The 26504-nt window shown below is 37.7% G+C and overlaps 2 protein-coding genes across 3 annotated transcripts; one reads left to right on the forward strand and one right to left on the reverse strand.

The window, feature by feature from the left end:
• Positions 1-2097: 2097 nt before the first annotated feature.
• On the reverse strand, positions 2098-17495 carry LOC127618945 (polynucleotide 5'-hydroxyl-kinase NOL9-like). Its single transcript, XM_052091647.1, has 13 exons — positions 17168-17495; positions 16517-17031; positions 9461-9683; positions 8435-8565; positions 7955-8099; positions 7742-7838; positions 7437-7534; positions 7061-7222; positions 6260-6494; positions 6033-6147; positions 4566-4740; positions 3886-4019; positions 2098-2543 (listed from the first exon to the last, which is right to left on the reverse strand). Exons 2-13 carry the CDS (start codon positions 16976-16978, stop codon positions 2427-2429), a joined length of 2094 nt encoding a protein of 697 aa, XP_051947607.1. The 5' UTR covers positions 16979-17031; positions 17168-17495; the 3' UTR covers positions 2098-2426.
• Positions 17496-17792: 297 nt separating this feature from the next.
• Positions 17793-26267, forward strand: LOC127618819 (telomere zinc finger-associated protein-like). Of its 2 annotated transcripts, none has more exons than XM_052091453.1 (11): positions 17793-17933; positions 18850-19584; positions 19801-20084; positions 20275-20383; positions 21147-21239; positions 21342-21428; positions 21645-21799; positions 22799-22935; positions 23115-23279; positions 24244-24332; positions 24434-26267. In XM_052091453.1, exons 2-11 carry the CDS (start codon positions 18850-18852, stop codon positions 24863-24865), a joined length of 2286 nt encoding a protein of 761 aa, XP_051947413.1. In that variant the 5' UTR covers positions 17793-17933; the 3' UTR covers positions 24866-26267. The 2 variants fall into 2 exon arrangements, with proteins under 2 accessions (XP_051947413.1, XP_051947414.1); XM_052091454.1 differs by having other exon boundaries at positions 19804-20084.
• Positions 26268-26504: the final 237 nt, after the last annotated feature.

A 26504-nucleotide genomic window follows, 5' to 3' on the forward strand; every position in this document is an offset into this window, starting at 1 on the left:
AAATGCGATTCCAAAAAGTTTTATAAATCTTGTACAAAACACTTCTGTCAACATATTTGATGGACCTTGTGAACTTCCATCCCTTCTCTTCAATGGTAATGACCTCAGAGCAATGCTTCCCAACAAACTTATCCGCTCTTGTTTCAATTCTATAGTATATCCGACACTTCTGTATAATAACTGTGTTTTGCAATCTTATGATAAACAAACTATTAGAAAATTGCGAACACATTATATCAGCTTTCCAGTGGCTCCTAAAGCTAAGGAAACTCATTTTAAAATATTCAATGGGGTATACCCGTCAAGTGAATTTTTAAGACAACGATTTAATTTTGAAGTAAATGCCTGCACTTTTTGTCAAATTGACATAGAGACAACTGATCATCTTTTTTTTTCTTGTCTGTCTTCAAATACTTTTTGGGAAAATATGTCCTATTGGTTGGAATCAAAGATTCGATCACTGCCCACTTTTGCTAGGGAACATGTTATGTTTGGAATGATGTTGGAAGAGAAAAGAAATGATTTTCTTATTAATGTAATGTTGATACTGGGCAAATGTTTTATTCACAAGTCAAAATGTATGAAGACGAAACCTTATTTTTCTATATTTAAAAGAGACTTCATTTGTAATTTCTTTCCAGCGTTGGAATGTGTAAAAAGTAAAAAGGCCCAGAAATTGGCTGGAATATTAAGAGACCTTGAGCTCTTAAAAGAGGAATAAAGTGACCCCTCTGTATTTGTATTTTTATTTTATATAATTTTATTTATTTATTTTTTATTTTAACTGATATGTGCCTTGCCTAATACTTATTTATCTGTACTTACCAATGCAATTATAGATGTATATTCTGTTTTTTTGTTCTGTTCTTGTGTTCCATTGCTCAAATACCACTCCATCACGAGCATAGGCTATATAAAAAGAAATATGTTTTTTGTCAAATAGGCCTATAAAAGACAGCCTGATCACAAATACAACAAATTAATGCGGTAAAGTTAGTTTTATATTTGACATTCGTTTGACATCAGCAACAATACCCATTAAACTCTCAGTGCAAATCACATTTCCAAGCCAGACCAACCTGGACATACATGAATAGGTTTTCTTTGCCTAGCACAAAGCTGAATTTATTTGAATATATCAATCATGTCAATTTTATTAGCCCTATAAATTAATTAAAAATGTTTTAATTTGACATTCGATCACAAAAATATTAAATGTTCTTAAACTTTTTCCTTTCATGACACAAGCTCTGTTTATGGAATTTACATTCTATATGGTTTCAAATAAATATAGTAATGTAAATGTTTGTAATATTCAAATTCCATAAAACTCAATGACTGTATGACCTAGAGACATGAAACCAAGAATATTATTATTTATATAGCAAAAGACTTGTTTTGGGAGTAAATATTCAGTACTTTTTATACAGATTAAATTATCCCTATAAATCTATTTTATTATTACTATTACAAAATAAAATTGAAAAAGTAAATGCATGATCAATTTGAAGAAAAAGTGTGTTAAGAAAATGCAATAATTTATTTATTTTAATTTTGTAAGCTCTGTATTTATTTCATTCAGGGAATGATGATTCAAATTGCTGAAGTGTTACACTTTTCTCCAAGTACTTTCTGCTTATTTATTAAAACATTTTATATAAAATCAAAAGAAGAATAAAAACACTGAAAGAGCTTGAGTAGAGTGCTAACTGGGCACAAATGTTGCTATGGTGGTGCAAACGCGGAGCAAGTGAATTGGGGTGCGAGAGAGGAGTGGAATATCTCATCCAGCTGTCGTAACAGCAGTCACACTATACGGTTGCAATGCTAAATGTCTGACACTGCCAGATCTTCGTCGGAGGCTAAAGATCATCGCAAAGGCTATTAATCTGCAGTTGGTGAGCAGGTCTCACTAAATGTTTTAAGATTGCCGATTTTGTCCTACGACGACAGAAATCCTTTAGGACTCCTGAAATTAGTCTCAGATGGCAAAATCGTACAGTGTGCACCTGGCTTAATTCAATTCAGTGTTTATGCAGTATTTAATAAAAAAAAATTCAAGCAATTATCAAGTCATTTTTCTTGACAAAAATGAAACCCACATTAATATTTTAAAGGTCTGTATTATCATGATTTGTGAATGTGACTTGGGAAAAATATTACAAGGACTCACGATGAACATGTATTCTTAACATGTTAAAAAAAACTGTACCAGTACAGCAAACCAAAACATGAGGAACAACGGTCTCCCATGCAGATCTTAAACATGGAGCAATTCAAAAAGAGATATAGTAAACAACACGTTACCATACATTCTGTTTTCCCATAGTATACGGTTAAATTTTCCCACAATTTTCAAGGTATAAAACAATTCAATGATACAAATGGAATTTACAGATAGCATCTTCTCATCCAGAAGAGCTTAGTTATTTGCCTATTAAACTAGGTCTTGTCAGTCCTTTGTAGACATGGAGCTTTCCTGCCCCTGTTACTTCAAAGCTGTAGTCTGTGGTGATGTATGGCAATTCCACTTCAGCTCCAAGCTGGAACAGGAGAAAAGGAGAGGTTTAAGTACAAGGGTATAGATCATTTGGAGTCCCTTACACCGATCAGCCACAACATAAAAACCACCTGCCTCATATCGTGTAGGTCCCCCTCGTGCCACCAAAACAGCTCTGACCTGTCGAGGCATGGACTCCACAAGACCTCTGAAGGTGTCCTGTGGTATCTGGACCTTGTTGGTCCAGCATATCCCATAGATGCGCAATCGGATTGAGATTTGGGAAATTTGGAGGCCAAGTCATTACCATAAACTCTTTGCCATGTTCCTCAAACCATTCCTGAACAATTTTTGCAGTATGGCAGGGCGCATTATCCATCTGAAAGAGGCCACTGCCATCAGGGAATACCATTGCCATGAACGGGTGTACGTTGTCTGCAACAATCTTTAGGTAGGTGGTACATGTCAATGCCAGGACCCAAAGTTTCCCAGCAGAACATTGCTCAGAGCATCACACTGCCTCTGCCGGCCTGCCTTCTTCCCATAGTGCATCCTTCTGCCATCTCTTACCCAAGTAAACGACGCACACACATCCAGCCGACCACTTGATCTAAACTAAAATGTGATTCATCAGACCAGACCACCTTCTTCCATTGCTCCATGGTCCAATTCTGATGTTCACGTGCCCATTGTAGGTGCTTTTGGCAGTGGACGGGGGTCAGCATGAGCACTCTGACCAGTCTGCGGATGCACTGTGTGTTCTGACACCTTTCTATCATGGCCAGCATGAAGTTTTTCAGCAATTTGTGCTACAGTAGCTCTTCTTTGGGATCAGACCAAATGGGCAAGCTTGTGGTCCCCACGTGCGTCAGTGAGTCTTGGGCAACAATGACCCTGTCGCCAGTTCACCGGTTGTCCTTCCTTGGACCACTTTCGGTAGGTACTAACCACTGCATACCAGGAACACACCACTAGACCTGCTGTTTTGGAGATTCTCCAACCCAGTCGTCTAGCCATCACAATTTGGCCCTTGTCAAGTCGCTCAGATCCTTCCGCTTACGTTTATCCACTTCCAGCACATGAAATTTAAGAACTGACTTTTCACTTGCTGCCTAATACATCCCACCCCTTGACAGTTGGCATTGTAACAAGATAATAAATGTTATTTACTTCACCTGCCAATGGTTTTAATGTTGTGGCTGATCACTGTATAGTCAAAGATTAAAGACTACAAAATTAACCTGTGTAGTTTAGATTACTTCTATGTAATCTAAACCTTTGTAATCGTCTAATCTAATGAGACTTAAAATCAAATCAGGCAACACAGAGCAAGAAAATATCGCAGAATCATATGGATATTTATGAATTATACAGTTGATTCATACCTGCATGGTGAGAAGTGCTTTAGGCAAAGTGATCTCTCCCAGTAGAAGACAGTTCACGTGCCTCAGGATAGAGGGAGACACAGGAGTAATAAGGAAGTAAAGACCTCGCGCCATGTCCACACCTCTCAGAACACCTTAAAAACAAAAAGGCAACTCACTACCAATATTTACATTTACATTTATGCATTTGGCAGACTCTTTTATCCAAAGCGACTTACAGTGCACTTAATACAGGGACAATCCCCCCGGAGCAACCTGGAGTTAAGTGCCTTGCTCAAGGGCCCAACAGTGGCATCTTGGTGGTGCTGGGGCTTGAACCCCCGACCTTCTGGTCAGTAACCCTGAGCCTCAACCACTGAGCCACCACTGCCCCAATTCTTTTCCCAGTTTACCAAGTTGTTTAAAGCTGCAGTGTGTAACTCCAAAGTTTCCAAAAAGGTTTCCAAAATACTCCCCGCATTTATTCAAAATAACCGATTAATTTGAGACAAATGACAAATCTTTAACCCTTTATCGAGGGATAAAGGTGGCCGGTGACGAAAGTTCGAGAGAGATTATTACAGGCAGCTGCCCTGTAAGTGTTTGTGTGTCTTTTTATTTAATTAAATATTATTTATCTTGTTAAGCCGGTTTTCATCGCCTCCTTTCCCTGTACCCCCATTACAGGTATATACACACACCTAGGCCCACACACTGACAGATGGGAGTTTGGGAGAGCACAACAGGACCTCCTCTGCCCATGACCTTTTCACTTAGACAGCATAATCCGACTAGACTTGCATTGGCTGCATAGAGAATGTGGTTGGGTGCGACCTCACAGTGTGTAACCCCTATAGCAACCGATGAGTGTGGGACCTGCAGGAATAGAGAACAAAAACTTTCACATGAAACAGACAAGATCAGAGGAATACAAAAAGGTGCAGAATATATTGTTGCAGAAAACACAAAAAAATGCCATCCATTTGAAAAAATAAAATTAGGCCCATCTAAGCATTCTAGCAGAGCGTTTATGTTTGAATACATGTATTTGTGTGTAAATTAGATTTTATAGGTAATAGCCATAAATCTTCAGATTGAGAATATATTTCTATGAATTGATCCAACTTATGTATTTGAGATAAAGGATTTGTTTTATTTTATATGGTTAAACAAACTACATTCCCTTCATAAATGGGGGTGCAAATATTAAAGGCATATTCTGGGTTCAATACTAGCTCAGCCAAAAGACATTTGTAGCACAATGTTATTTGTTAAACAAAATTTTCAACTAATTTCCCTTTTTCTTTAAAAAAAAAAAAAAAAAGCAAAAATCGAGGTTATAGTGAGGCTTTTACAATGGAATTAAATGGGGTTCAGTTTTGGAGAGTTAAAAAGGTGCACTCAGTAATTAGTTCCTCGACATGAATTGCAATTTTGCAATACATGTATGAAATCATGAACACTCACATTAAAATGAAGACTCCAGTCATATCAGTATTCAGTAACATTATAAAAGCAGTTTTATTCTACACCATGACCAGCCGAATACTACTCGCTTAATCTCAGTAACCGTCCTGTTATTTGACACTTTCACTCATTGATTTAATAATCATGGCTGACTGTGAATACAAAATCTCTACAAAAGGCATCTGAAAATGAAAACTACTGATTTTAAATAATGCTGCATCCAAGCCACTAGGTGTCAGTGTATGTCCAAGATGACACAAAGACAAAAGATATGGAGTGCACCTTTAAACATAGAAATGTGATGCTCATATGTTTAAAAGCATTTATATAAATTTTTCTGTTAAAACTCATGTGTTATTTGAACTGTAAAGTTGTATAAATCATAGTTTTGACGATCATTTTAGTGTTAACAGTGTTACATCGTCATGGCATTAAAGTTGTAAAACTGGCAAAGAAAAGGTTAGTAAATGATTTGAATGCACTAAAAACACACATATTGTTTACATCTTGTGGCTATACTTTTGAAAGAGTTACTATTTTAATGTATACGGATTGGCCCCATTCACTTCCATTGTAAGTGCCCAGATTGTTTTAAAAAAAATGAGGGATGAGTCAAAATTAATTTTTGTGGTAGAGAGCTTTGCAGAAGTCTTCGATTATAAGCAATGACTGTATTGCTTACCCAGTTTTGTTGTGTTTACCTGGTAGGGTATGAAGCAGTGAAGTGGGCGGATGGGGCCCGGGTCTGGAGATTGCATCTTACTGAAATAGCTGAGCAGAGCCAGATCTCGCAGCTCATTACTACGCTGATGTCGCCTATGAGGAACATGGGATGAATGAGAAATTAACCAGTCATTTGTTTACTCTAACTATCAGCCTTTAATATTTGACCACAGATTATCATAAGTTTAAATCAAGAGGTGCTCACATTTTTCCAGATGTCCCAGCACATTCAAATTCTGAGAGGATGCTGAGTAATACATGAGATCGAACAGTTAGGTGACTGGTGGGCGGTGTTGGAGGGTGTGTGTGCCAGCCGTGAGCAGTGCTGAGTACGTCTGGGGTTAGATGTTGACATTGTGGGACATTCCCGTAACTCAGCTGCACCACGTGTGTAACGGAAAAAAGGCGAATGAGGTCAACGAGAATCTGAAAGCCCTGGCCTGAAAGAGGGGGAGACATTTGTGCATGTAAACAATAGTCAGTAACAGACAATTAAGAAACACAAAGATTATGAACTCCATTATAGCTGAAGTGTGCAATTTCTGAACCACTAGTGTCACTAAACAGGATTTTATATATATATAATTATTTTTTTTTTTAAAGAGGTTTCTCGAACACACTCCCATCTGCCATCCGGTCAGAAAACAAATAGTCCTGCCCCAAATTTAAAGCTTTAGTTGAGCCAATAGGTGTGATTGACCGCACGCAGCGCTGCATCTAACTTGATGCAGTGCATATCGGTTAGACATTTAGTTTGACTTTAGACAGCACCACCACCGTGACATATGCCATCAAATTACCACAGAAACGAGATGGGTCAGCCCATGCACCTGCTCCAAAGCAGCTTTACGGCTCTCTTTTCAACTTTTTTAATGCTTTTTTTTTTACATTTTAAATGACATATTTATAGATTAAAGATATCCATTAATGATTTCACTATTCCTTCATTTCAAATTAATATTCCCAAAGTAATTCCTTCAATTCACAATATATTTATATTGCTGACCTTTGACCCAGCCCATTGTGTTGATGATGACCGGACTCTCTCCACTGCAGTGGCGCCAGAGGGATTTGAGGGATTCCAAATACCGATCTATGTCAGCCTGACAATCTGTCTGACCATAGTACACCATGTGCTCTGGGTCATGCAAGTGTGTGAAAGGAGGCCCTAAAGAATGAAGCACACAATCACAAACATGCTCATTATTTTGGAAATGTAAAATGAACAGTATGTTGTAATGAAAGATTTAAATAAATTCAGAAGAAAGCTTAAAATTTCTGCATATAAATATCTGTTCAATGCAAAGAATCTGTATGAATGATATTAGTGAAAAAATATGTACTGCATGTGGCTGTATGTAGATATGGAGTATAACACATACCCAATAGTGGCTCTGTAACTGTACATAAGGAGAGGCAGCCAGGAGGGGTGAACTCGGTCTGGCCAAGGTCACACTCCAAATACTCTACACTTGCAGTGCTACACAAACACAACCACACATGACAAGTTAGAGAGGAATATTACCCCTTTAAAATCATTATGCATGCTGATATAAGGTAAAAATCATGTGCTACCTGGTGTTAGTCCTACTTGGAACTCAGGCTAGTCTACCAAAATGCAAGAACACCTGCATGCTTAAGTTCTTAATTTGTAAGTAAACTGATAAAACAAACTTCTTGAACTCACTGATTGAGCAGGCTGTTAATAAGGTGACGATTGAAGGTGGACTTGCCAGAGTTTTTCCCACCACACACAAGAATGATGGGACAGCTGTCAAACTCTCCTGTGGAAAAAAATACAACAAAAATGTGAATTTGACAAAATAAATTTGACCAGCATTGATAATCAGATCCCTCATACAAAAATGGTTGGAAGAGGATAACCACTATCATGTATTACCTGCCCAGGCACTGAGCAAGCTGCTTAGAGCCTCTCTGTAGCTGAATGACATCACCAGACCCTGTGCACAGGGTCCACGCAGAGCTGTCACACCCACGGCTGACAGAGCAGGGTTAGAGAGGGCAGCCTGAGACCTCAACTCCCTCTGTAAGATCCACATAAAACGGACCACAGTAAATGTGGGTGTCCATATAAACCAGCATGTTGTGTGGTAAAAATTGCAGAAAGCTGCTCTATGCAACTCAAACAGAATGGCAAAATTCTTGACCATTTATTGTTTGGACAAACAGGTAGTCCCACCAAAAACTCATGCCATTGTTTGAGCCAATATTGCTGTTGGGATGGTTGAGATGCTCAAATAAACAGAGCCACAGTATTAACAGCCCCTACACATTAAGCTGCAAAAGGCGAAAGCATTTTAAGGACACAACACTTTAATATTTTACTTTAAATGTGAAATCTGGAATGTCCCTGACTCACCGAGTTGAGTCCAAAGACCTCACTGAGTTCTGAGAAGCCGTGGAGAAAGCGAGTGAGGGGCGTGTCCAAGGGTTCCAGGAGAAGCACACAGGAGTCTGAGTCTACCACACTGATGAGCCTCTTACATGGCTCTAGACATCAAATACACAAATCCGCACAACTTAAAAATATTTTTTTGCACACTAAAAGGTTAAAGGATTAGTTCACCCAGAAATTTAAATCCTTTCATGATTTACTCCCCTTTAAGCCATCACAGATGTGTAAAACTTTCCTTCTTCAACAGAACCAAAGTGAAGATTTTTATAAGCACATTTCAGCTTTTTGTCCATATATACAGGTGCTATCAGTCTGTTGTCTCTTTGATGGTCCAAAAGGCATAGATAGGCAGCATAAAAGTAATCTACACTACTTGTCGATCAATTATGTCTTCTGAAGCAAAACGATAGGTTTGTGTAAAAAAATGAATACATAATTATACTTTATTAACACAGTTTAATTTACTAACTTAAATTTTTATACAATGTACGTCATGTAAGAGTTAGGTAATTTCAAACAGCAACCGAAAGCAATGATTTAAAATTAAAAACGTTTTAATCATCAATTTTTTTCTTACACCAACCTATCGATTTACTTCAGAAGACATTAATTGATCGACTGAAGTTTTGTGGATTACTTTTACGCTGCCTAAATATGACTTTTGGCCCATCAAATAGCAAGCAGACTGATGGGACCTGTATACTTCCATTGTATGGACAAAAAAAAAAAAAAAAGAGCTGAAATATGCTTATAAAAATCTTCACTTCGGTTCTGCTGAAGAAGGAATGTCATACACATCGGGAAAGCTTAATGGTAAGTAAATGAGAGGATTTAAATTTTTGGGAGAACTAACCCTTTAGGTTGATTCATGCAGGTAGAAGCTAATGAAAGGGATAGAGCACCCAAAAAGCTCTGGCATCTTTTACAGTCAAGATTTTCTGTAAACAAAAATAATGAGGGAGCCTGCTTGGCTGCTCCTATTAATGTTACCTGAAGAGAGGTATTTGCGAACAATGGCTTTCGCCTCCAGTCGCCCCTCTTTCTTGTTCTTGTTGAAGTGGGAGTTGTTTCCTAAAGCTGTGATGGTGAGAGGGCAGTGTGAAGGTGGAGAGAAAAGGGGGTAAGGCTGTTGGCCCTCCTCTATGGTGAAGCCCAACACCTCTACCCGACCGTAGAGGCAAGTGAGCAGGCACTTCCCACGGAAACACAAGACCTGCACAAACATCAGGGACAAAAGTCAGCCTACTTGCAAAAACTACAATGTTAATACTAACAATGTAAAAAAAGTTATTCAAGCCTTTAAACAAGTGGCAGAAATGTACAAGAACCCATAATTCAATAGGTCAGCATTGCAGTGTTTTAAAGAAATAGCAAAAAAAAAAAAAAAAAAATTGTTTTTGTCATTATTTACTCACCCTCAAGTCATTCCAAACCTATATGACTTTTTTTTTTTAAGTGGAACACAGAATGTGAATTTTTGATGAATACCCTGACCGTACGGTGGCCGAGATTTGCACAACACACCCAAATTAGCAAAGTAAATAAAAACAACAGAAATAACAAAAAAATACAACACAACACAAGCATAATGGAAATAAGTCACAGCACAACAAACTTCAGCCACAACACAGCAAAATTACAGAAAATAAATATTTTAAGCACTGTATTTTATGTCATTTGGCAGTCTGAATCAATTCATGAGACTTCGTCTTACTGCAAGTCATTACAAGAGTTCCCTGGTCAATGCTTCAGTGTACGAGCAGAGGCTACAGCCTGCATACAGCCAATTGTCGCGGAAGCAGGACACCTTGTAAGATATTTATCACCAATTATTGACCAAATTAAAACCATCGGCATATCAGTTAGAAGTATAAAAAAGCCAAAATGAAAAACCAATCGTTTATTTACAATTAATTAGTAAAACACTTTGTAAAAACTCTGAATTCAAATGCACAATTCATAAATATTAATAGCCACAAATTATTTAGATGGGTCGGTAGTACATATTACGTATTAATATTTACATAATAGAATTTAAATATTCTATATATTTTTCTCGTTTTCACATTAATGCAGAAAAAACGGCATAAATCGACGTGACCGTTTCAAAAGTGGCACGTAGCTATAGGCTACATGATGAGGGAAACCATCTGAAATGCTTTGAAACCAGCAGACATTTACTTCTGATACATCGGTATAATATCCATTAATGCTGCATGAAGACTGAAATCACAATATGGTCTTGCCTGATTATTAAACCTCAAAAGGCTGCGTTTTAAAATATAGTCTGCATTCAGTGCGTCAGTTAGCACTGTGTGAGCAAGTGGTGCCCTCTAGCGATATGGGTGGCATTATCCATTATACCACTTTGGTTAAAACTTTTTATTTTCCATTAGGGCTGAAATGATTAGTCGACAACGGCGAGAATAAAAAAGGGGTGCCGAAAATTTCCATTGTCGAATAGTCATTTGATGAGATCACATTAAACTCTAATGATAGCATGATTGGCCGATATATTAGTTGATTACATCTGTTTGCCAAGCTTTTAGCTAACTAGCTAACCACGTAGCTACATTCATACCTTGTCAGCTGAGTGGAAACTAATGTGTAAACATGTATTCACCACACTGTTTTTGTTCAGGTTTCGCAGTTTGGTACCCCCTTCAACCGAACAATTCCAGTTGTTGCATTTATAAAATGTAACATTTAAAAGTTTCCCCTGAACAGCAGAAAGCTGCCAATTTATCTCTCGTCTCACTACCTGCCCCTAATTGACTGGCAGTATTAAAATACTGCATTTGACTGATACTAAAGAGTAATACAGATGTTTATATAGCTATTTATTTTATTTTTATTTATTCTTTATTTAAATTGTCAGCAACTGACTGATACTAAACAGTACTGATGTTTATTTAGTTATTTATTTTATTTGAATTTATTTTTAATTGGTCAAACTTTGACCGATACTAAACATACAATACTGATTTTTATTTAGCTATTTATTGTATTTTTATTTATTCTTTAATTTTTCAGTGTTCATTTCTAGAATTGGTCAAATAGTATTGTAACATATTCTTTGTTTAAGAAAGCAGCCTTCTGAGTACCTTTACATAGTCATATTGGTGCAAAATCAGTGCACAATCCACATAGAAAAGGTCTGTTTTCATTCCAGCTCAAAAATGAGCTATATCAGCCACCATATCGGTAATCGTCCCCTCTAAAATTTGTATCGGTCTCAAAAAGGTCCAGAGGCACTCTAAACTTTCCAAACATCATCAGATGATGTAGATCGCAAAGTATAAGGGAATTTGTACAAAAAAAATAAATAAATACAGAAGCACTCTCCTTGTGGAATAAATGGAGCGGGAACTGCCGCTCGGCTGAAGCAAAACTTGTGTGTCAAGCATCCTTAAAGGAAACAACCTAGCGTTACATCTTTAATGCATTATAGCTTTACTCAAGTGCAAATAATATGGAAGCGGATCATCTAAATAACTACAAATCCCAAAACTATGACGATCAGCCTATAATCCCACCCACGTTGAGGTGGCACTAAACTGCAGTGGAAATGCAAGCTCAGAAACGTAAAGTGAGTAGAGTTGAGGCAAGCTGAACCGTAACGTGCAGTGGAAAGGTGCCATTAGATCGGGACATTCGCACAACTCATAGAAAAGGCGCTGACCACAGTCCTTTTCTATGAGTTGCGCGAATGTCCCGATCTAATGGCACTTTTCCACTGCACGACACAAACTGACCAAAACAATAACACAACTGCTAGCTGTTAGCTACTAGCTCATTGTGCTGCATAAAGCAGTTGTTGCATGGTGATTTTACACTAGTGTAACAGTTAAATTGGCCTGGTTGTTTTAGAAGCAAGCTTCCAGTAACTGGTCAACTAAATAAAGTGAAGCTTTCAAGCAGAGTATAGGAGTTAACGTAACTAAATGTACCATCCTCCATCGTGGCTGAGTCCAGGGCACTCGCCCTCCACCGTCGGACCACTTCCACTTTTCCTTGATGGTTCTGTAGTTACTTTTAATATTTTTTTACTTTTCCCTACACCGTTGGTAGGTCCGGTGGTAGCCGTGTGCGGCCAACAGCTGAGGCACTTCCTGAGAGACTTTTTCTTTTCACTCATCACTAACAAGTGGACCGTCTGCACCTCGTTTATTGACCACAGCGTGGTTTTGCACACAGCCATTTCTTTTTTCGCAATTCGAAAGTCACTTGAGCAAATTATACCACTATCGCTGTTGCTAACTTTAAAACTAGCGTGTTGATGTCGCGTGTCGGAAATCCAGTGACGCTGGTAGTGGCGATTCTCCCTTACACCAATCAGTGATCAGCAGGATTTTTACATCATATTTAGTATCGGCTCGCTTTGAACCTCGGCCGAGGTGGTACTAAAAAGGTAATCTCAGGTACCAGGTCTATCCACAGTGGAATACCCCCAAAAAAGTGAGCAGAGTGGAGTTGAGTCGAGTTGTACCATGCAGTGGAAAAGCCCCATATGGGGGAGCGATTGAAACTGCATCCAGCTGATGCACACTCTGTCGTGGGGACGCTTGTCCCCCTCACGCACACTTGCTGATCTTGAATAGAAGTATATTTTGTCTTTACTGCACTCTTAGACGTACAAGTGAAAAAAATACACTTATATTTAAGATACATTCTCTTAAAGCAAGCCTAAATGACTTGTATGTTACTTCTCAAGTAAATGCATCTTGTTTTAAGGATTTTTTGTCAATTTTACATGGAAAACAAAACAAAAACACTTGATAACAATAGTTTTTATTTGCAGTGAATTTCTTTACTGAATTTAACTTAATAAAAAGTATTTTTTCCCCTTTAATTCAATGAATGTCATTTAGAGGTATTTTTACATTTAATACAACCTTTTATGTCTGGGCACAAGCTAAATAATCGTTTAAAAGCTAATGATAATCGTTGCAATAATCACCAAATAGTTGAATAATAGTTCTAATAATCATTAGATTAATTGATTATCAAAATAATCATTAGTTGCAGCCGTATTTTCCATAATGTGATTGACTTTTCCGTGGAATTGCACAACATACACATAGTATGAATTTGTAATGCTCTATAATATTCACTACTGTTAGACCCATACATCACCGAGGCCGATAATATGGCCGATATTCTGAATTATTTAATAATCACCATTGGGCGATACATTTTTATGTTTGGATGATTTGATTCTTGAGGGCTCTGAGAATCACCTGCTTGCATGTGAAGCAACTGAGACATGTAAATGACCAGTCACGGTTAGTTTTTTTTTGTTACATGCCACCGTGCTACTACAATAATAGACCAGTGTGCAAAACAGTCTCATTTAAACGGTCCGCACATCAGAGGCAGACGCGTTTCAGCTCATAATGTTGAAGTGCTTGTCTGTTTCATTCTCCCTCTCTCTTTTTAACAATTCCATGAAACTTTTAACGGTCTTGTCTAATGATAAAAAGGCAAATATCAATAAAAATAATATCATATATAGGGCTGTCAATCTATTAATTTGATTAATTGAATTACATGGTGTTCCGATTAATTCACGATTAATCACATTTATTCGCATATACAAATATTTGCTGCCCCTCATATAACAATAATTCAATAATGATGAAATAATTATCTTTAAATATATATATATAAAATAGAAAATGTTAAGATAATTAAAATGCATTACATTCTTGTAGCAGAAGTGTTCATCACTGATAAGACAATATAAAAGCGGCTTTAGAATACAATGTATTGTTTACTACCATATTATTGAACATAAGTCAATCATTGGCATACAGTTCACAGCAATCCATTTCACAAGTGAATTTGTCAATCAGTTGGAGATTTATTATGAGGGCTTGTTTAAGGACCCGTCACACCTGCGTCAGACAGGCTTGTGTAGCGTCTCGGGTGCATGCATCATAAACATACATTTTTAGGTCACTGTGTCAAGTTAAATACAGTTTAATATTTAGAACACATCTTGAGATCTCTTAGTTCGAATTTGCACTCCATCAAGTGTTTTGAACGCAAGAATGAAACGCATGTCTGTGTTGTTCTGTCTGCTAGATGGTTGTTTTGTTCACTGTATAAACGGTGTGTTGCTCATACAGCTGAAGTTTCACTTACTGGCCTCTGGAGTAAACAGGTGGTACTACAAGCTTGCATTTCTCAAGAATCTTCCTTATTTCAGTCCGGAAGCATTGCGCTTAATTGCGTTCATTTTTTTAACGCGTTATTTTTTATAAAATTAATCGCACGGAATTAATGCGTTAAATCGACAGCCCTAATCATATACCATCTGCAAATATGCACATATCTCATTTAAACAAATGTAATAACCCAACCTCACACAACTTGTGCAGATCCAGCATCTTGTGGATTGCTCATAAATTTTCCTCTGAAGCACGTATTCTAACAGTCTCTCCTTAGTAGTTTTATTGATATTTGCCTTTTATAATTAGAAAAGTGACAGGGAACTGTTATTACATAACATCTGCAAATATGCGTATATCTCATTTAAACAGATGTCATTCACCGACCTCCTGAAAATCCAGTGTTTTCTTCCCGTCAAGTGCTCATCTAATATCTTCCTCATTCTATCAGCCAGAATCAAAACATCAGGATCAAAAGTTCCACTGATTCACAAATCATGACGGTCAGTCCGTGACAATCCAAGCAGACAATCCATGCCGTTTAAACTGTCAAGAGACTGTTGCTCACACTGGATTCGCATGAGGGTGGGAGTGCAAATTCAAAGTAAAAGTGATTCACGTGAGCTATGAGTAAATGCCTTATTCACTATATGTACAATTAGTTTGATTCTGTATTTTTTGAGAAAATGCAATTGCTAACGTGGACATGGTTGCAGGACTATTGTGTTCTTTTCTTCTTCCTAATTTCTTCATGTGCAAATAAATTACTAACATTTTGAAATCATAAGAAACTGCTATCTACCATTTAAAATACAATATTATTTTGTAAAATTATTTTTACAAAGTTAAAGTTGTGTAAAATTGAGAAAATATAGTGATAAATAAGAGTTTATAATTTTTTTTTTTAGCAATTTTATGTTGTTACTACTTTAAATTGTGTAATATATATATATTGTAGTACCACCTGTTTAGTTAGAACATCATTGTTGTACATCTTTAAAGTAAATTTTTTTTTAAAGTAAAACAGTGATCTAATGACAAAATAAGGTAAGTGGCAAGATATTGGTATCGACCCATTGTTTTTTTGTTAAAATGTATATTGGTCAAATTTTGTTATATCAGTGCATCCCAAGTGGCCGGTACACATGATGTTTCACATCATTGCGCAAATGTTGAGCAAATGTTGATTAAGTTATGTGCATTTAGAGTTATGATAGAAACCCACCAGAGCACTTAAGAACAAATAAGTACAGAATTTATATAAAAACAATAATATATACACATTTATAAAAATAAAAAAAGTGACAATTTTGTTGTTGTATCTTACTAATTTTGTCGAGTTGTGCCTTAATTCCGTTGTAGCTTATTTTCATTGTGCTGTGGTATTTCCATTGTGTTGTGTCTTATTTCCGTGGTGTTTTCAACTTTTATTTGCTTTGCTAATTTGGTTGTGTTGTGCACCCATCAGCCGCCATATGGCCACTCTTTTCCATATAATGATACTAAAAGCAGATGGAGACTGCCAAACTTCAAAATGACAAAAGAAAAATTATTAATATAAATTTAAAGTATTTTTAAGCCAATTGTTTGAGGAACGGACCAAAATGTAAGCTTTTATATGCACAACATTGTTGACCACAGGTGCTTTTTCTCCTTTCAGAGCTTGAAATCTCCAGTCCTCATTTATTTTCATTATACTGAAAAGAGTGGCTAGGATATTATTCAAAAATTCACCTTTTGTGTTCAACGAGGAAAGCAATAAATGTTTAGAATGACAAGACATGAGTAACGAATGACAAAAGGTTCATTTTTGGGTGAACTTTTTCCTTTAAAGCATAATAACAGAAGAGCTGGGATGTTTATATGAGATTACCTGGCCTTGTTGCATGACTAAAACAGCACGATTGCCGGCATGGTCAAGCTGGGCCTGGTATTGAAGACTGTCCTTCTCCAACTGTTCTTTGTCAGGTAACGCTGAACTCTGAAGGACAATTTTGGCATATGCACTCCATTCTTTAGAGTCCTCTGAATTGCTGCTGGCTTCCAGTTCTGTGCCTCCATTTGTGTGGACATGAGCAAAAGTCTCCTTTCCCTCCTCAGTATAACTGTTTACAGGGATCAAAGTCACAGTTTTTGAATACAACTTCTTCAACCGTTTTAACTTGGGTTTCTCCCTTTTGGCTATCTGTTGCTCCAATTTAGCAGTCCCAGAACTTGAGAGAACAGAGTCCAGTTTGCGTACTTTTTTGCACCACTTATTCTTGCCGTGACGTTTAGTGGCATTTCTTTGCTCATGTTGGGATCGAGAAGAAACTTTCTGAACTTTCATTGTCATCCGATGAAGTCCAACGCGACTAAAAACGACATAAACCCAGAGCAGGGGGACACCTATAAAGGAAGAAGGAACAAAAATGTCGGAGTCAGCACACCTGGAGTCACTAAAAAGTATCTGTCAAGAAAAAAGCTAAAGAGAAATGCTGTGATACAGCTCTTATACATAACTGCAATGGCACAGTTTACTTACCTGTTTAAAGCGGGAATCCGTTGTAATGTGATGTAAACTGTCCTGTGCATTAAGTTATGATTCAAGTCAGAAATGTGAAACACGCATATGAACGCCTGTTCACTGTATTACTATGAAACTGGCAGTGTCTCCATGTGAACACTAAAATCACGATGCACGATGCTTATGTGGTTCCACTTCACTAGACGAGATGAAGGTGTTCATTCCCCTCATTTGATCTTCTTTAAAACCGCATTGACAGCGTTTAATTAATGCAACCATGCGACTGAATGTATAAAAACATCCGACTTTGGAGCGAAACGTAAAACATGTCAACAACGAGACTCGGTTTTGTACAGCGCTACAGCAATGCGATGGACAACCAAATATTTCCCGGAAAAACATCAGCGGTTGATTTTTATAATACCATTGTTTATAAACTCTTATTCTCGATCTATAACTTTCATAAATGTGAAAAAATATAATAATTTGTGTTCAATGTCGCTAACGGAGATGAAACGTTCAATCAGGTATTATTTGAAGAGGAAAAAAAAAAATCTCACCCAGCGCAATGCATTGCATGGCCAACTACCATAGAGTTCCAGCCATATGCCAACGTCACGTCCTGTTAATGTTTCAACATGGCTTCTCGTTGTTTTGCTCAAAATAAGCGATTCATGGAGTAAAATATCTGAGTTAGTCATTAAAATAAATTAAAGTACACATATATGTTCCGTTTCAGTATATGAAAAGAGATATAAGAGTATTGATCTAGTATCCGCGAAAGGTAAGTCATTCGCGGTAAATTGTGCAGCATGTAGTTTAGGGAGCGTCTTTAAAATGCGGACATTGTGTTTTACGTTTAGGTAAGGTTAACAGTGTTCATTAGTCAATCAAAAGTCAGTATAGCATAAGTTAATAGCATAATGCACGAAAATATGTTTCAGCACGAACAGATGAAAAGGCACCCAATGCCTCTTCTTAAATGGCATGTTAAAATTTAGAATTTCCTAAAGCACAAACATTAGCTTATATCTTCGTGAATTACTACTATACAGCAGAAAATACTTTATATTAATGATGGGATGCACTAGCTAGACAGATTTATTTTATAACAATTAATTATACAAATGTATTCGATTTCTACTTATTTCGTTGTCTGTAGTTTCTTTATCTGCAAACCATTTTGTTATATATATTTTTTTTTTGATGTTTTACATTGTTTTTTAAATGAGTGATCTACAAGTTAAGCTAAGTTGACTGCATTTGTCGCATAATGTTCATTACCACGCAAAACTATTTTGACTTGCCCCTTGTTTATATATATATATATATATATATATATATATATATATATATATATATATACCATGATTTTAGTGTGATAAAATCACTTTCTAACCTTACATGTGAACAGTTATAACTTTTCAGCATGATGACATTATGCCAGTAAACCCTGCAAACCACCATAAGGGCTTTTATCACAATAAAATCCTGTAGATCAGAGATTTTATTAAACTAATTTCATTTTAAAATGTATAATATTTACCTCTCAAGGTGATACATTGAAAACAGTTTGAATGATTATGGACTGGCCCCATTCTCTTCCGTTGGAACTGACTTACCATAACCAGTATTTTTTTATATTTAATGAACCAGGGACAAATTGAAATATATTTTATTGATGTCTCCTTTTTGTCTAGATGGAAATACCTGCCCAGGGTATCCCTCATGCTCAGCGGGTGCTGTCTTTGCTCAACCGACAGAGGGGTTTTGGCCAGTTCTGTGATGCAATGCTGAACACAGCGAGTGGGCAGGTGCATCTGGCCCATCGCAATGTTCTCGCCTGCTTCAGCCAGCTGTTTCGGGATCCCAGTTCAAACACACCATGTGTACAGATTACCCTCCCGTTAGCATGCCCTGATGATGGACTTGAGCTGCTGCTTGATTACTTTTACACTGGTGATCTCCACTTGGATGATAGTAATTTAGAAAAGGTTAAAAATGCAGCTAGTGGGCTATCAGTGCCGGATTCCTTGATACATTGCCAGGGTTTGCCAAGTGTGGAGGCTTTACAGTCTCCTGACTTGAATGAAGATTCAAAAGACATACCACTTTTCCCCCTGACATCTGCAGATTCTCTGCCTGACCAGACAGCAAAAGGAAAGGCTGGATCTAGGCAGGGAATGAAAAATAAATCAGATGCAGCAATCACAGCTAGTGATAATGACCACCTTGCCTCAACATCTACGACCACCACACGATCTGGAAGGAGAGTGAAAGGGCCCAGCAGATTAGTTGGCGAGAGCCACTTGTCTACTGTCACAAGACAAGGAGCTGGAAGGAGAAAAGCATCATCTCTGGAGTACAAAGAGGAGGAGACTGCTGCCACTGAGGAAGGACATCTGGTCATTCATCAAGACTTAAGTGAGACTGAGGTATTCATACATCCATTCAAGCAAATATAATTTATGGTTCATTTCATATGCCTAGTTTAGTCATTTTTTATGTTTTATGATGCCCTTATTTATTCATATATTGATTTGAAGGAGAATAACGTTTTGTGTTGGGACAATAAAATATTAAGTTCAGTATAGATAGATAGACAGTTGTCAGAGCAAACCCCTTAACCTTCTACTACTTTCCTCTTTAAGCAGGTGGATGGATCTGTTGAGAATCAAAATGTTGATGTTGATGATGACAATGATGGAGGTGATAGTATGGAAATTCTTATCGAGGGCACTGATGAAGAGTACATGCCTCATGATTCACCTTGCTCGACCTCAAAGGGTCCGCGGGGAAAGCGCAAACAGCAAGAAAAAAACACATATAAAGAGAATGGGGAAGGAACATCAAAAGACACCAAGAAAGGCTCAGTCCAATGCCCTACATGCCACAAAACATTCCTCAGCAAGTACTACCTTAAAGTACACAACAGGTGTGTTCCTCTTTGTTATGCAGAGCAGGGATGAACTACGTCAACTTTAAACTGTGCATTCCTCTGAAGAATCATTGTTATTTTACCCCTTGAATGTCAAGAGGCAGTTTTGTTATGATTGAAAATTTTAAATAACATTAACCCCATACTCTGTCTGAATATGTTCTTCTCTGCTTGTTCTGCTTACAAGGAGACATACAGGAGAGAAGCCCTTTGAATGTGCAAAATGCAGGAAGTGCTACTTCAGGAAGGAAAACCTACTAGAGCATGAAGCCAGGAACTGCCTTAGAAGAACAGAGGTGGTAATTTTGATAGAAGGGAGCAATTTGCATGAAATGTAACCAAACATTTTTAAATGGCAAAATAAACGTACACTACAGACAATAACTATTGTTAGTTGATTGCCAACTGTACGGAAGGGTTAAAGGGATAGTTCAGCCAAAAATTACAATTCTCTCATCATTTAATCACAAGATGTGTATGACATTCTTTCTTCTGCAGAATATAAATCTCCACTTTCACTTTTACATCTGAAAGCCACATGTACTGCCTGTTTAGTTTCACTTTCGCATCTAAAAGTGAATGTGAAGATTTAAAGTAAAAAAAAAGACTTACATTTTAAACTGTTTCTTACCCACACCTATCATATCACTTCTGAAGACATGGATTTAACCACTGGAGTCATATGGATTACTTGTATGTTTCCTTTATGTGATTTTTGAAGCTAGAAAGGTCTGAACACCATTTATGTGCATTTTAAGAAACTACAGAGCTAAGATTGTCTTCTAAAAATCTTTGTTTGTGTTCTGCATAAGAAAGAAAGTCATACATCTGGGATGGCATGAGGGTGAGAAATAAGAATTTTTTGTTTTGGGTGAATTATCCCTTTAATCTTACTATTTTCTGCATTTGTAAAGAAATTCATACATAGGCATGATTTATAATTGCCTTCTTAACTAATTTCAAGCATTTAAGCATAAACCTTTAGATCAAAAGGTTTTTAAGATCATAATAATCATTAATTCAGCCAAGTGTGTCCACTGATATTTTTATTTGTGCCAGATATATTCCTGCTCCAAATGTCGCATGACCTTTAAGAAGCGACATGAGCTGCGTCTCCATACAGTCACACACACAGGAGAGATGCCCAATAAGGTATGTCTTCCATTGTGGATATGACCTTTAGTTAACCAAACTTTCCCTCATTGGCCTGACTGTAACTGGACATTGTGCCGATGTTGTGTTGTCCTGTGTTAGTGCACGTCATGTCCAGAACAGTTCATACAGAAGAAGGACCTCAGGATCCACATGATTAAAGTTCACGGAGCTCCTAAACCCCATGCAGTGAGTTGTTCATGGCCTTAATTCTAAGAAGAGAGAACTGGTCTGCAATAATATTATGCCCTGGAGTGAAACAGAATGATTAATTTAGATGATTATTACAATATCTCATTAGTGTATTTGGAACTGTAATATCCTATTGAAAACTTAACAAACATTTTGGGTATTACTAATAAAATGCTAAATAATAAAAGTTAATGTATTATATGTTCTGTCTAGTGCTCATTGTGTACCAAGTGTTTCTTGTCCCGCACTGAGTTGCGTCTGCATGAGGCAGCCAAACATCGTGGTGAGAAGCTGTTTGTGTGTGAGGAGTGTGGTCACCGGGCCTCCAGCCGCAACGGCCTACAAATGCACATCAAAGCCATTCACAGGTACAAGTAAAGAACATGCTTTATTTATTGTTTAAAATTATTTTTATTATTATTTCTGACTGCTTTTTAGGGGGCTTTCACACTTGGTTCGATTGCCTGTTCCGAACCCGAGTTCGATTGCTCCCCCCTCCCCCCTGCCACCGATGGACTGTGTTCACATTATATATTTGTATCCGAACCGCGGTACGCTTGCGTCATCAAGCTGCAGCTGGTGCGTAATCGTGTTGCTTGATAACCGCGAAATGAAAAGGCGTCAAAATTCAATGAATAGACTTGCTCGGTTCACATTTGTTCTTCTTTTTTTTAACCTTTGGTTTTGTTTTCAACATCAAGATACAGAAACACACTTGCGTCTGTCTGCCGCAAAAATACTGAAATCGTTCAAAAGACAGCGGGCTGTCGGCTGAAGACAATTTTTGCGAAGGCAAGCAGAAATCATCTCTCTGCTTGCAGTGCGTGTGCGGCAATCCCGCTTTTCGTCAAGGTAAGTGTATACACACACACACACACACACGCACGCATGGACGAAAGAGCTAACTTTTATCTAATATTTTGTAGAGTTAAGTGTTAGGATAGGAACTGACGACCACATTATACGTTATCAATAGCGGTTCACTTCTGCGGTTTGGTTCGATTGCGTTCATATCAGCAGCGAACCGTACTGGAGTTCACATGAACCGTACCCCAGACCACCTTTTTAAGCAGACCCGAGTACGGTTCGCGGGTGCGCACCCGAGTTCGGAAGACAGCGTTCACATCATCCAAACGAACCGAACTCTGACGTCATTCGAACTCGGGTGCGCACCAAAAGTGCTAGTGTGAAAGCCCCCTAATGACAAAGCTGAACCGGTGCTACAACTATGCATACTTGTGGTGAATAGACAATAAACCATGTTAACAAAACAGGACAAGGTGCTTACATGTGTATTTCATTTTGTCTTTAGCAGCTGGCCTAGTGCTAAGTATTATCAAAATGCATTTTTGCTGTATTCTCTTCAGAAATGAGCGTCCATTTGTGTGTGAGTTCTGCAACCATGCTTTTACTCAGAAAGCCAATCTCAACATGCACCTTAGAACACACACTGGAGAGAAGCCTTTCCAGTGCCACCTCTGTGGCAAGACATTTCGCACACAAGGTAAGTCTTCACATATAGTGATTTAACAGACCTTGACTGCAAACACCGAAACATATGCAGTTAATTTTTAAAGAGCTAAATCTACGCAATTCCTCTAATGTTTATGGTATACCACTTCTAGTAGTTCATATGTATTCCTTGTATTATATTAACTAACAATGTGCTGTTTGTGTGAGCAGCCAGTCTGGACAAGCACCACCGTACACATACAGGAGAGCGACCATATGCTTGTGAGTTCTGTGAGCAGCGTTTTACCGAGAAAGGTCCTCTCTTACGCCACATAGCCAGCAAACATCAAGAAGGCCGCCCACATTTTTGCCACATCTGCAACAAAACCTTTAAAGGTGAGTTATATGAACCATTACACTTAAGAAGGATTGGGAATGATATAGTATTAGGCTTTAACACTGATCATTTATGTTCACCCAAAAATGTTAATTCTATCATCATTTACTCACCTTCATGCCATCACAGATGTGTATGACTTTATTCTGCTGAACACAAATGATTTTTAGAAGAATATTTCAGCGCTGTATGTCCATACAATGCAAGTGAATGGTGGCCAGAACTTTGAGGGTCCAAAAAGTAAATTAAGGCAGCATAAAAGTTATCCATATGACTCCAGTGGTTATAGAAAAAAAGGACTTAAATATTGATCCGTTTCTCACCCACACCTATCATATTGCTTCTGAATATATAGATTTAACAACTGGAATCATATGGATTACTTCTTTGCTGCCTTTATGTGCTTTTTGGACCTTCAAAGTTCTGGTCACCTTTCACTTGCATTGTATGGACATACAGAGCTGAAATATTCTTCTAAAAATCATCATTTGTGTTCAGCAGAAGAAAGAAATTCAAACACATCTGGGGTGGCATGAGGGTGAGTAAGTGCAAATGTCTATTTTAATAAAATCTAACAAAAGAGATATTAAGGGATAGTTGCCTAAAAATGAACATTGCCATCATTTATTCACTCTTATGTTGTTTGAATCCTGATTGAGATGTTAGGCAGAATCACTATTCATGTTCATTGTTTGGAAAAAAGATGCAATGAAAGTGAATCCTGACTGAGACGAACATACTGCCAAAGATCTCCTTTTGTGTTTCAAAGTTTGTCATATAGGTTTGGAACAACATGAAAGTAACTAAATTATAGCATATTGCACATCTATTGATGTATCACAAGTGTATATATAGACTAGAAATATTAACAGAGTCCGTAATCTAAAATTGTCAATTGGTATTTTTGCAATTCCATTAATATTTTGAATCTTTGACTTCTAATATGCCATGATGCCCCATCAGCCATCGAGCAGCTCCGAGTTCATGTACGGCGTCACAAAGGCATGAGAAAATTTGAGTGTACTGAGTGTGGTTACAAGTTCACCAGACAGGTACCTGTCCAGACACATTAAATCCTCCTAAAGGAAACCAATTTCTTTATATACTTACCTCCTTGCTGCGTTAGATCTTAGTGTCCTTATTCTGTTTTCAGGCACACTTGCGACGGCATTTCCAGATCCACAAACGCGTAGAGAACTACAACCCCAGGCAGAGACGACTGCGCAACCTGGTTGTGGAGGATGAAAATTCAGCTCCCATACCTAGTTCTTCCAGTCAGACAGAGGCTCAGGCAGGGGCAGGGGACATGGTTAACTTGGTGATCCAACCAGATGCGGCTGTAGTGGAGCAGGTGGTGACAGCCCCTGCCGGAGGAGCAGGAGGAGATCAGACCACATATTCAATGACTGATGGGCCTTTGAATGGTGAGCAGACAGGGTTTGATGTGACTGAGAGGACTGGTGGTGAAATTGAGCAGGCTGGGTTTACTGTAGCAGATGTGATAGACCAGCCACTGCTGTACCCAATCCATCAATCCAGTGTGGTTGTGGAGCTGCCCAGCTCTGGAGTTGATGATAAAGTTTAAGTAGAAGAGACTTATTGGCTCCAGAGCAAACGCTACATCACCACAAAGATGTTTACGGAGGGTCCATGTCGGAGTGTGAAGTTTGAAAGTCAATGAGACAAGTCAGTCAATGTAAATAAATACCTTTCTTTTCACGTGCATAAAAAGGAGTAAGAAATGGTTTTGCTATTAATTTATTGTGTTTGGAATTGCGAAATAAAAAAGAACACTGAGGACTCGTTACATCAAATATGACATGAGACAAGATCATCTTGAATTTTCCAAAACATTGTTTTTGGGTGATTATCTATTGGAATCTAAGTAGTTTAAACTAATATATATATATATATATATATATATATATATATAACATCTCCTAACAAGGACACATGTCAAGGTCTGGGTAGATTAGATGGTAAGAGAATTCAGTAGTCAATCAGGTAGAAATCAGTTCTCGTAGTCAACGTGTTAAATGCAGGAGAAATGGGCAGAAGAAAAGACCTGAGACCTTTGACAAGGGCCAAATTGTTATGGACAGATGACTGGGACCAAGCATCTCTGAAACAGCAATGCTTGTGGGGTGCTCCCGGTCAGCAGTGGTGAGTACCTACCTAAGTGGTCAGTGGAGGGACAAACCATAAACTGGCGTTGGTCGCCAAATGTTCATCGATGCGCAAGGGCTTTGAAGGCATCCTGTCTGGTCCAAACTGACAGAAGGTCTACTGTCGCACAAGTCATAGAAAATTCTTATTATGGTTCCATGAGGAATGTGTCACAACACTTACGCCTGCAGTGTATGGGGCTGCATAGCTGCTGACAGGTCAGAGTGCACATGATGACCCGTGTCCGTTGTCGAATGTTCCTACAATGGGCACGTGAGCATCTGAACTGGTCCTTGGAGCAGTGGAAGAAGGTTGCCCGTTCTGATGAGTCCTGTTTTCTTTTACATCATGTGGACAGTTACTAGAGAACAACAAGACAGTTACTAGACAGTTGCTAGAACAAGTCCAATCCACGGCGGCTCCAACTCGCAACTTACAGGACTTAAAAGGATCTGTTGCTAATGTCTTGGTGCCAGATACCACAGGACACTTTCAGGGGTCTTTTACAGTAATTAGCTTTACCATAATTAACATCTGTTACTGTAATTCTACAAGAAATCTCCCTGTGATTCCATGAAATCTTTTACTTTTAACATATATTAATTGTTAGAATAGTCAGAATAATTATCTTTAAAAGAATGATAAAGAGAAGCTTAAGTACAGATAATTACTATTGTTATTATGAAAAGCTTCTGTAAATCTAAGACCATTTATATAGAAAACACACACAAAAAACCATGTCATTTTAAATTAACTGTCAGAGGTGTTGCAAAAAAAAATCTCTAAAATGTGTTTTTATTTTGTTTTATTCAAATATATTAATAAACTGTCAAAATAAATGCATTTTCTTTCTCTAAATGTATGTTAACTGTACTTTTGCACTGTCATTCTTCATTTAAAAAAATATAAACTGCTAATCCGCAAAAAACTAATTATCTTATTGAAGCAGGATACGATTTGTCTGCATAATACTTTAAAATCACTGAAATAGTGACATTTGCAGCAGCCCCCCCCCCCCCAAGAAATCTTACATAAAGTTATAGAATTAAAATTGTATG

The sequence above is a fragment of the Xyrauchen texanus genome, chromosome 25 (assembly GCF_025860055.1).
Source record: "Xyrauchen texanus isolate HMW12.3.18 chromosome 25, RBS_HiC_50CHRs, whole genome shotgun sequence".
Classification (NCBI taxonomy): domain Eukaryota; kingdom Metazoa; phylum Chordata; class Actinopteri; order Cypriniformes; family Catostomidae; genus Xyrauchen; species Xyrauchen texanus.

Excerpts from the sequence above, each read along its gene's own strand:
- LOC127618945 (XM_052091647.1), bottom strand. The coding sequence starts at position 16,978 with ATGACAATGAAAGTTCAGAAAGTTTCTTCTCGATCCCAACATGAGCAA. Across the intron at positions 9,684-16,516 it reads TAGTCATGCAACAAGGCCAG|GTCTTGTGTTTCCGTGGGAA; the intron begins GTAATCTCATAT and ends ATGTTTGTGCAG. Across the intron at positions 8,566-9,460 it reads TCGCAAATACCTCTCTTCAG|AGCCATGTAAGAGGCTCATC; the intron begins GTAACATTAATA and ends TTTGATGTCTAG.
- LOC127618819 (XM_052091453.1), top strand. The coding sequence starts at position 18,850 with ATGGAAATACCTGCCCAGGGTATCCCTCATGCTCAGCGGGTGCTGTCT. Across the intron at positions 19,585-19,800 it reads AAGACTTAAGTGAGACTGAG|CAGGTGGATGGATCTGTTGA; the intron begins GTATTCATACAT and ends TTCCTCTTTAAG. Across the intron at positions 20,085-20,274 it reads TACCTTAAAGTACACAACAG|GAGACATACAGGAGAGAAGC; the intron begins GTGTGTTCCTCT and ends TCTGCTTACAAG.